This window comes from Harmonia axyridis, chromosome X (assembly GCF_914767665.1).
Source record: "Harmonia axyridis chromosome X, icHarAxyr1.1, whole genome shotgun sequence".
Classification (NCBI taxonomy): domain Eukaryota; kingdom Metazoa; phylum Arthropoda; class Insecta; order Coleoptera; family Coccinellidae; genus Harmonia; species Harmonia axyridis.
This window is the reverse complement of record NC_059508.1, coordinates 9,305,688-9,318,015: the sequence shown is the minus strand read 5'-3', so window position 1 is coordinate 9,318,015 and position 12,328 is coordinate 9,305,688. Positions and strand designations below refer to the sequence as shown.

General features: G+C 32.0%; 1 protein-coding gene across 1 annotated transcript in view; it reads right to left on the bottom strand.

Moving 5' to 3' along the window:
* The window catches only part of LOC123686215, a 131,753-nt gene extending 123,454 nt beyond the window's left edge, over positions 1–8,299 (bottom strand). The window contains exon 1 of the mRNA XM_045626229.1: positions 8,183–8,299. Coding sequence (XP_045482185.1) covers positions 8,183–8,239 — 57 coding nt within the window. The 5' untranslated portion in view covers positions 8,240–8,299. The remainder of the gene's footprint in view (positions 1–8,182) is intronic.
* Between the last annotated feature and the right edge of the window lie 4,029 nt (positions 8,300–12,328).

Genomic DNA, 12,328 nt, shown 5'->3' with positions numbered 1-12,328 from the left:
AGACTCTATTCACCCGAATTCAGCAGTTGTTTCGAAGAATATCTAAAAACTACACGATATGTGTAGTTGAAGGCTATTTCCAAATCCAAGACGAATCTTTTCACAGAAAATTTAGAGGAGCTTTGTAGTAGATATTATGGACTTATTGAGTGAAGTGTTAGTAGTTGAGTTACCGCACTTTATTATATTTATATATGCATATACTAAGTGACATAAAAACCCAACACCCGTTTAAAATGGCTTCATGTCAGTAATAATTTGCACAAATGTTAAGAGGGTCGTATTGAACAAATTATCAAAATTTCAAATATCTTGCGAATAGAAGAAGTTCAGACAATTTATGCTTAATAATATGTCAATGTGCCATGGTGTCTTTTACATCAATTAATAAGCCTTGGCATATAATCTTTATTCACAGGATATCTCAGGTTGAGTGAATAATATCCTCCTGGGATATCTTATTCGAGGCCACCTGAATCTTGTGTCGGAGCACAGCCAAAGTTTGAGCTGGCTGCAGTAAATTTTTGCGTCTGCTACCAATCATGTGCCACACGTATTCAATTGGGTACAAATCTGGAGACCGTGGTGGCCATGGCAGCAAATTAATTCTGGCATGCTCAAATTAGTCCAACAATACTCTTGTTAATTAGCGATAATTTGGATTTCTTCGCACTCTGAGCCTCTTTAACACTTGCACACAACGTTTATTGATGATACACACGATCAATGACAATCCTGACTATACTGTTTTTTCAAATTTAATTAATTAGCTATCGTTTATCGAAAAAATCCAGATAAAAATCCGAAAATTTTTGTTGTTTTGTGATGACAATATTGTATAAAAGAATTATTCAAAGAAAATAATTCTTAGTAGGTGTTCGGGTTACTATGTTACTTAGTAATATTATAGTCGCAACGTTTTGGTCATTGAAATGGTGAAAGGGTCCAACGTATTTCATAAAATGATTAGGTACCAATAGTTGCCACAAATTCTTTGATCAATTTTCAGATCGAGATTAAGATAAAGAGAGTAGAATATAAAAACTGTTAGGGATTTCTCAAACAAAAACTTATAGTCATCAAATTTCAAGTATAATTGAAAACAATTCGAATATTGCAGTTGGTTTCATAGATGAACATTTGGTTTTATACATAATATTCAAATTCAGAAAAAGAAGGTGATGAGTCTGTTATATAAGATAGGTAGTTAAGTAAGAAAAAGAAAATTCACAATTGTGTGACAGTGTCATAGATCAAATTGGAGCATCAAAAGCAGAAATGAAATTCGAAAATTAACGATAGCCAAACAAAAATTGGGGGGATATGTGAAGCAGAAAATTGTGATAAGTTTGGAGATTTTTTTGAGACAAGTTGAATTTAATTTCGATAGAATTGAAAGTTTGGAATTGGAATTTGGAGCTGAATTTTGAAAGACTATGGAATTTGAATTCAAGTAGTACGGAAAAGGTGTTTCATTCTGAAAGAAAATATTATAGAACAGGACTAAATGGAAAAGAACATTTTTCAGATAAGTGTTTTCAAAGTTTGTATAAATTTCGTTTTTAATAGTTAAGTAATTAGGTGAGGTAGATGAGTTTGTTGTTTTAAAAAAGAAAGAATGAATTTAATACTTTCCCTGAAACCAACTGAGAGAAAAGAGTTTTTTCAAGTAGAAATATCTATTTGTTTGGATCTATTTAAAAAAATATTCAAAATTCGAATTGAAGAGATCCATAACGATTGGCGCCCAACGTGGGGCTAAAATACATTGAATTTCAGCATCATCAAATCTACATAATATATTTCAATTCATATTCGAATTTTTTTTATAATATAAACATAATTTATAAAATGTTATTTCAAGTAGAAATTTCTATTTGTTCCAAATTCAAATTGAAGAGATCCATAACGATACATTCCGTCTTATAACATTTTATGGCCCAATTCACCTGTCCAAAACATCTTGACTATACTTCTTATCAGCCTTCAGGTTGGAGTAACTCCAAAGTCTTGTTTACGATATTTTCATTTGCGTTTGACGCCATTTCAACTACAATGTTATTAATGTCTGAAACCAAGCGTTCGTCTGACATTCCCAATCAGAAAAGTAAAGGATGGTTTCATAATGGGGCGCAAGAGGGAACACCACCACATGACTGTTTTTAGTTGGGTTTTCACATCATTTCTTTGAATAATAATCTACATTGTAGTTTTTCAATATTTTCAATTTTTGAATCATAAAACAAACATTTCAACCTTAAGTATAAAAAAGTTCAGTGAGAACTTGAAATATTTTATATTCTTCGAAATCTATTAGCGTCTCTTCGATTTCTGAACGGGTGCCAAATTATAATAGAATCGTTCTTGAATAACTTTCAATTATACAGTTTCAGGCAAGTCTTCATTAGTCTAATCCTAATCAAATGGCATGCAATGCTCAATTTTCGCCCTTAGCGATTGCATTTCCTTTTGGGTCTGTGCGATAAACGCTGCCTCGAAAATATAATACCTACAATTTGGCCGATTCAATCTTCGAGCCTCCGGCAATTTTGCACGCAATAAATTTGTGACATTACGCTATTCCTTGGTTAGAACGGATACAGGAATAAGGATAATTGTATCCTGCAAGGATCACGTCGGCCCACACCACGCCACTTCGGCTAATGTGCTCGCCCACAAAATTATTTATGAAGACGAAAAATTTCAAATTCTTTGCGAACGTCTGAAAATTTTCAGTAAGCTTTTTCTATATTTTGTCACAATTTTTCGCAGCCAATTTCACATGATGTTTTATTATACAGGGTGGCCATTTGAAAACGAAACAGACGAGATTACAGACGAAATAAAGTTTTTCGATAGAAATGCTCGGACAGGTCGATTTCTGTTTCGAGGGGGACAACTTAAGATGTAGGTTACGGACGCATAGCGCTTCAACCCTTGCTACTACAACCCTCACCCCCAAATTTTGAATAGGGAAGATGGGGTGAGTGATACCTCATTTGAAAGGTATTTTTATACTGATTTCAGCACAGTAATTGTTTTTTCATTTTATGCACTAGTTCTCCATTCTATTCAAAGTCGAAAAAACTGGTTTTGGATAGCTGAAGTCGACTAATTTTATCATAACGAATTAGATTGAAATGCGAATTGAACTAATCATTGTTTTTTGTCGAAAGCATTATACGGACTACAAAGCGGTGGTATAATTTTAGAGCAGCATTCACATCAAACTGACAAAACAATTTGGACAATAAATTGTCAAAATGAATCGACTCATCAGTAAAATGATTGGTTGCATTGATTGATATTATTGAGGATGCTGATCAAATTTGTGACTTTGGGTTTTTCGTATTGAACAGCCTTTTGATACGTGTGATGTGTTTTTCAGCGACATAGTCAGTAGCATTTTTCTTTTTTAATGTCAAACTAAATATTTCAAATAATTAATTCCAAGGAAAAAAAGAAAACTCAAAAAAAGCAGTTAAATGTTTCAAAATATAAATACTGACCTTGTTCACTCCAACTTTGTAATTTCCACAACACTTCTTTTTTTCGTTTTGAATGGTGATTTCAGGAGAAAAACTAACTCTTTATAAACCTCCGTATATTTTTAGATATACCAAAATGATCTTTCCTTGTTAGAAATAATTTCGAATAAATGATTCATACATACCATTAAGAATACTCAAGATGTTTTACCAAATAAAATGAATAATAGAACACAAAATACCACTTTAGGGTATTTACCTATTCGATATTATATTACCCATTAGGTTCTTTTCAAGTTATATTGAAGTAAATGTCTCTTACGGTGAAACATGATGAATATTGATATGTACTTAGCTAAGGGAGTAAAATATCATGACTGTCGATAATTTCTGAAGATTGTTTTGTAATGGAAACATCGAATCAATACAAGAACCACGGTTCTTCCACTAATAACATTTCAATGGGATATAATGGGAAAATTACCTTGAAAACATATCTCAGAAATATTGAAAAGTTATTGATTATATGAGTGTAGTTCCATGAATTCAAAACATTATTTTCCCTTATTCATTTAATTTTTATTTAAATAAATGGAATATTTCCATTAATATCGTTAAGTGAGTTTTGCATTAAAATATGTTGATTGGCAGAACTATTTTCTGTATCACAAATTTGACAGATAATAGATAAATCCATGACAAGAGAGTTCCGAGTACCAATAAATAATAATAAAATATAACTATGAAATCTGTGTGAATCTAATATATTTTCGCACGACATTTTGCAATAAGATATGGCAGAATAATTGACAGATTTTCCATAGAATAAAAGAAATATTTTTCTTTCACATTAAATAATTTTTTTAAGTTAGTCGATTTTATTTTGAGGATTTGAGAATAGCTACAATTTCCAATTACATCATTATTTCATCTTGAGGACAGCCATTTAATAATAATCCTTAATGAATAATTGTTGAAACCAGTTAAATGAAATTTGAAATGCTTCGAGAAAAATTCGGCCAACCAATAAGTTTTGTGCAAATTGGCGAAGGAGCCAGTACCTGCCTAAAAATATTTGAAAAGGGCTACTCTTCATCATTAAGCAGAAATTTCAAGTTCCTGAAATTAATCATCAACTTGGGATCTCAAAATATAAAGAGGAGGAATATAAACAGCTTTCTAGTAACCAAAAACAATCGGAAAATAAAAAAAATTTCCAAAGAAAACTGAAATCTGAAAAATGAGATAAGATACTTTCTAAATGTCGTATCGAATAAAAATAAGATCAATCAATATCACTCTAACAAAAAAGTCTTTATGTGATGTCAATTGGAACAATTATCATATTATATTATAGAATCCACCGAATATCCTCGAAAAATCGATAAATAGGTTGTATGGAATTTCCATTTCATTTCAAAATATTATCGAAATAAGATTTGAATGTCGAAAAGAATATTGTCTAGACTCTAGAAGAACGAATTCAAAATTCTAAGTGGAAAACTGATTAATTCAAATCAAGTTTTCCAACTATCCTTTTCGTGAACTCGAACTGTAAAATTTGCAAAAAAAACAAATTTAATTGTAGATTAACATTCAAAAATTCGTAAGCGAATACATTGTTTCTTTCGAAAAACCTACGATAGCTATCAAGTAAAAACCACATTTGTAATCAAAGATTGTTGAATGTCATTCATTATCTTTCGAGACAATTTGTTGCAAAATGGTGAAGGTGCAGGTATTTTCAAACACTGTTAAATGTTAATTTCAAATAATATATTTCAAATAATGAAGAATATTCAGAAAATTCATCAATGTACTTGGAGATAAATGAAGTTAGAGAAGTTAATAAAACATAGAGAGCAATTTCTAACATCGATTCGAAAATGTTAAACTCCTAAATATTTAAAAGAAGAAACTAACTAAAATTACTGTGAAAAATCAAATTTACCTCCAATTAAAAATAACACGAGGTCAAATTAAACAATGCTGCTTAATTCAATTGAAGATATCCGAAGGTTCAATCAATTCTTTTCGTGAACTCAAACTGTAAAACTTTCAAAAAAAATTGTTAATGGTACATTAACATTGAGAAATCCGTAAACGATTACAATGTTCTTTTGAAAAACCTACGATAGCTACCAAATAAAAACCACTTTTGTATTCAAATGAAGTTAGTTGAATGTCAATCATTATCTTTTGAGAACTATGGACAAGTTGTTGCAAAATGGCGAATGCTCCGGTATTTCCAAACACCGTTAAACGTTAATTTCAAATTCCTAAATAATATTTTTCAAATAATGGAGAATATTCAGAAAATTTATCAAATTACTCGAAGATAACTAAAGTTGAAAATGTTAGTAAAACATAGGAGCAATTTCTAACATCAATTCGAAAATGTCACACTTCTAAATATTCGAAAGAATGAATTAGCTAAGAAGTTATATGAAATTTATTGCCAATTAAAAAAAATAAACTAAATTATGGTCAAAATAAACAATGCGGCTCATTTGAATGAAAGATTGTCCGAAGGTTTCAATCCATTCCAATTAATAAATTCGAATATAAAATAAGATTAAACATCAAAACACGTATTTACTGGCTAAAGTATCAAATTCAAAGCGAACGATCGATCAAAGTATTATAATCACCATGAATGAACCAATAGAGAACAAAGTTTCACCCAAACAATTCAAATTAAATTTACGAATATGTTCATATCGGAAACTCAAACTGCACAGTGGTGGTTTATATTCTCCCGTTCTCGCACGTTTATTTTCTACAAGATGAGGCAGAATAATTGACAGATTTCCCACAGAATAAGAAAAATATTTTTTTTCCTTGATTCTTTCTTTGATTTTTTCAATTACCCAATTTTTTTTAAGAGTTTGAGAATAGCTACAATTTTCAATTGAAAACATATTATTCCATTCTTAGGACAGCCATTTTGTAATAAAACTCATTGAGAATTTTTTAAACCCGTTAAATAAAACTTGAGATACTTAGAGAAAAATTCGGTCAGCTAATTAATTTTGTGCAAAATGGCGGATGCGTCGGTACCCTCCATGAATTTTTCAAAAAGCTTTCTTATAATTTAGAAAAAATCTCTCTTCATCATTAAGCAACAATTTCAAGTTCCTAACAATCAATTATAAACTTGAGATCTCAAATTATAGGAAGGAGGAATATAAACAGATCTCCAATATCGAAAAACAATCGGGAAATTAAAAATATTACTTAAAAACTACTGAAATCCGAAGAATGAGAGAAGACAATTTCTAAATATCGTATCGAAAGAAAATAACATCAATCAATATCACTCGTACGAGAAAGGTTTTAATGTGATCTCAATTGGAACAATTACCATAGTATATTGTCGAATCCTCTGAATATCCTTGGAATAATCAATAGTATTTCGACCACTCATTCGGTAGATTGATTGTATGGAAGTATATTCCAAAATATATTCCATCGCGAAATAAGATTTAATTGACAAATAAAATATTTCACCGACTTATAGAAAAACGCATTCAAAATTCTAAGTGGACAACCGATCCAAGTTTCATAATTACGAAGATCGAATCAATGGAAAACATTTTCGAAATTGAATCAATTCAAATTGAGTTTTCAAAGTATCCTTTTCGTGTACTCAAACTGTAATATTTGCAAAAAAAATTGTTAAAAGTGCATTAACATTGAAAAATTCGTATTACACGATTACAATGTTCTTTTGAAGAACCTACGATAGCTATGAAATGACCACTTTTGCATTCAAATGAAGTTAGTTGAATGACATTCATTATCTTTTGAGAACTATGAACAATTTGTTGCAAAATGGCGAAGGTTTCGGTATTTCAAACACTGTTAGCCGATAATTTCAAATTCCCAAATAATATATTTCAAATAATGGAGAACATTTAGAAAACTCATCAAAATACTCTGAGATAATTGAAGTTTCAAAACTTAATAAAACATAGAGAGCAAGTTCTAACATCAATTCGAAAAAGTCACACTTACAAAAAAAAGTTACTTACTGAAAAGTTACAATGAAAAATAAAATTTATTGCCAATTAAAAGGAAATAAATTGAAACGAGGTCAAAATAAACAATGCGGCTCATTACAATGAAAGATTATTCGAAGGTTTCATTAATTCCAACTGATAAATTCGAATATAAAATAATATCAAACATCAAAACCCGTATTAACTGAATAGCTAAAGTAACAAATTCAAAATTCAAAGCTAACGATCGGTGAAAGTATTATAATTACCATGAATAAACCGATGGAAAACCAAGTTTCGCCCAAACAATTCAAATTAAATTAACGAATATGTTCATGTGGCAAACTCAAATTACAAAGTTATCGTATATATTCTCCCGCTCTTTCAGTAAATTCGAAATATTTCCTAAGTTGGAATAACTCGCACAAAAACTCGAAAAAAGTACCAAAAAGTTAAATATTATCATCAAAAAATTAGTTAAAAAGTTCGATATATCAGTCAAAAATCATCGAACACATGAAATATATCACTGGTAAAAAGTTTAGAAAAAAACATCAATGAAAAACACAGTAAGTGCAGATGCAGAAAAAAATCTCGAAATTCGAAAAGAAGCAATATCTAAGTCTACAAGTGACAATAAATATAAAGCACATCGATATAAAGATAGAAAAGAGTAATGAAAATTCAACGAACCGCTATGAGGTTGTTCTGATCTTGATGCGACATGCCGACTATCAGTATGCAAATCATCTGAGCTCTCGTACATCGGGCCACATGATCGTCGCTGCCAGAAGCAAAAACGCAAACCACCCGCACTCTGACTGCACTGAACTAACCGAAATCGAGTCTTGTGGGCCACAAGGCGCATGCAGAAATCCTGAGAAGGATTCCTGTTCTCTGACTGGCGTTCTCGCAACAACACCTTCTGTGAAAACGAAAACTGGATGTTCGTTCAAATGTCCAAAACTTCCTTAATAAGATTCGACTTCTTATTGAGTCGGAAAACATGGAAGCAACTCACACGGAAATAACTTCCTGGGGCAGAATCTGAGGAACTACTTCCATCAATATAAAATACCAGTCTTCTCGGCCAATAAAGACAATTAAATAATTAACTTTTCTCTTTTTTTAATGGCTTCTTTCCTCAGATAGCTGGCTTATAACACCCAACCTTTTTTCAAACTTGTTTCACGCTCCAAAATTTGGGGAAATTGGCATTTGTTCATAGTTCTTGTGGAGATTGTGTTCTTGTTTTGTAAATTATTCAGAGATTATATTTTTTGGCAACTAAAATACTTTTTTTGTACTCATTTCAATATCTCGTTTCATATTTAATAACCTCAAATGGCTGGACTTGTACAACTTGCCTTTTTTATGCCTATTTCAGGGATTCGAATATACGAACAAACAAATTTGTTGTCTTTCCTACAAGCTGGAACCACTTTTTGACTTTTCAAATTATACTTTCACACAATACTAGTATTTGTAGTAATTTTGAAAACTCTTTTTCAGAGCTATACAGGGTGTTTCCTAAACATGCGGCAAAAATTCAGGGGGTTGTTCCTTGGACTATTTTAAGCATGTTTTGTCCTTGGATGATTTTTGAAAAACCTCTTTGTTTCGAAGATACAGGTCGAACAACATTTTTCATATTTTTAAAATTAATAATAGTTTAAATAAAAATGCGTACGGCACTGTGTTTACTAAGTAGGCACAATTTATTTTTAAATTTGTTCAACAACATTCCAATTACTAAAAACGGCCAGTTTTTTTACTAAAAATTGATAAGTGCAGATGGTAAAGGAATACAGATTAAACACGGTTTTCATTGCTGGGTGTAACTTAATAAGAAATGATCCTGGTGTTTTTGAAAGGGTTCGGCAGTCAATGAGGAGAAGATTGGATGCTTGTATGCTGGCTAGAGGTGGTCATTTTCAACAGTTTTTGTAGGTTGAGTTGAATTTTCATGTAATTTTTCATAATAAAATGTTATTATCTGAAATTTTGTTTCCCCTATATCTTCGAAACAAATAGGTTTTTCAAAAATCATCAAAGGACAAAATATTCTTAGAATAGTCCAAGGAACAACCCCCTGAATTTTTGCCGCATGTTTAGGAAACACCCTGTATATTTATTTTCAAAACAAGTTGACTACACAGATGATTGATTTTGACAATTGCGATGTCACCAAAGAAGACATGACAGTTTGTCGAAAGAATTCATAGTGTTGTATATGACGTTGTCATAGAGCTATCTTTCTATGATCATTACTAAATTTCCAAAGAAAAGTCTGAAAAGTTGACCAATGTCTCCAATTTGTTTTATCAATTCAAATACTGAATTTAATCAATAATCGTTCAAAGGAAGAACGTTATGACAGGCCGAAATTTTTACATATTACGTATCTGCAGATGTAAAATTCAATAATTAAATAATATAAAATCGCTCACCATTTTTCCGAAACCATAGAAGGTAACTTCGTAAAAAAAAATCGGTTGCTATATCGCATTAAAGCAAAAAAATCAGTAATGATATATAAAAAAATCTCGGAAACTTGACGACATATAATTATTATGTACCTTTTACTGAAAACAATAGTTTTTCAACAGAAAATACTATAGAAGCAATAGTTTATTTGATTTAGACTCATATTTTTCAGCGAAAATAAACTGAAAAATCAAAATTGCTCACGTGCATAACGTAAACACAATTTTTCTGTTCTTTTTTTCAATTGCAACATGCAGCGGACCAGAAAACTAACAGACTTCTCAATCGAAACCATAACAACCATAAAACTAACGCTCTTTTCTTTCATTTCTGTAGACAAATTAAAATTGCAATTAGAAATTTCGAATATCACGAACTACGAATCGAACCTCTCTATATGCCATAAAAAAAATATCCTGCGGTGTCCCTTGTTAAAATTAAATTTCATTATGAAGTAGCAATATACTCGTTCAATAAGGTAATGACAATCGCAACATACCTTCTGTCAATGTGACAGCCAATTCTTCCATGTTGAAACTCTATGAATTTCCAATTAATATGACATTTGAACTACTTTTAATCCCGATGCATATGAGCTGCAAAGTAGGTATGTGATATTGTGTTTCGATAATATGAATATTTGGCTTATAATACTGTGAATTCTGTTAATGGGTTGGAGCACCTATTTGTATTCCTATCTTCAAAAAATAAATAATCGGGGTACCGCCATAGTTTTCGATCCGATGGTCAGAATTACATTGCATTTCCCTTTTATTCCCAATGTTTTTCTGCCTTAATGGATTCAAAACTATCACTGCATCCAGATTACTTCGCAGCTCATATATAACTCTGTTCATTTATTCCAGGCAGGGCCGGCGTTAGGGGTGAAACAGTGAAGCAACCGATTCAGGAGCCTCAATTTAAGAGGCGGCAATTCGGCCTAGTATGCTGGTCTCCTTTCCATATTTCTTCATTGAATCTCAAAAACAACATAGGGGTGTTCCCCTCCGATGCCTTCGTTAACGTTCCCTGCTATAAAATCTCCAAACTGCCTTTACTGAGCCAATTGTAAAGGGTGTTTTTTTTAGAGCTATAGATCTTTAAATTGCAATAAAACAACGATGGATTATTCGATTGACATGAATTTTATTTATCCGCAAGTTAATCTTGTGGCATTACATTTCAAATATGATTTCTGGCATATGACCTCCATGGCTGGTTCGGATATAGTCCATTCTGGACGTCCAATTTTCGATGAATTTTTCCAACATTTGTGGCCGTATATCGGCAATAACACGGCGAATGTTGTCTTCCAAATGGTCAAGGGTTTGTGGCTTATCCGCATAGACCAATGACTTCACATAGCCCCACAGAAAGTAGTCTAGCGGTGTTAAATCTCAAGATCTTGGAGGCCAATTCACAGGTCCAAAACGTGAAATTAGGCGGTCACCAAACGTGTCTTTCAATAAAGCGATTGTAGCACGAGCTGTGTGACATGTTGCGCCGTCTTGTTGGAACCACAGCTCCTGGACATCATGGTTGTTCAATTCAGGAATGAAAAAGTTAGTAATCATGGCTCTATACCGATCACCATTGGCTGTAACGTTCTGGCCATCATCGTTTTCGAAGAAGTACGGATCAATGATTCCACCAGCCCATAAAGCGCACCAAATAGTCAGTTTTTCTGGATGTAACGGTGTTTCGACATACACTTGAGGATTAGCTTCACTCCAAATACTGCAGTTTTTTTTGTTGACGTAGCCATTCAACCAGAAGTGATAAAAGATAAAAAGGACGTAGTGCGCGATACGTATTCCGCACAGAACCATTATTTTCGAAATAAAATTGCACTATTTGCAAGCGTTGTTCTATTCATGATGAATTGCCAAACCAAACTGAGAATAAATCATTTGACAGCTGTCAAATCGGTCGCCATCATGAACAGTAATGCCAACTTAAAGTTATATACCTCGAAAAAAAACACCCTATATAATAAACAACACGTGTTAACCCAACCAATGTAACCAAAATTCTCTTATTGATTACGCAAAAACAAAAACAATACTAATATCGCTTTCGAATTATTTGGAACCCGATGTTTAACATTCAGCATAAAATTCCTATGATTTTGGATTCGAAACTACTTATTGATAAATGTCAAATCTTTTCAGTGAAACACATGTTTTTTATCTCAATTAGTTTTCAAGGCAATACTGAAACTTTGCATGGTCTACTGCCCTTTGTATCTTGTGGTGTGATAGGTAAGCATTCTTCGATCGTACGATCGTCATCTGGATGTAAAAATCAGATGAAAATTTGCATATTGGGGTTTGAGACAATGATCTTTTTCGA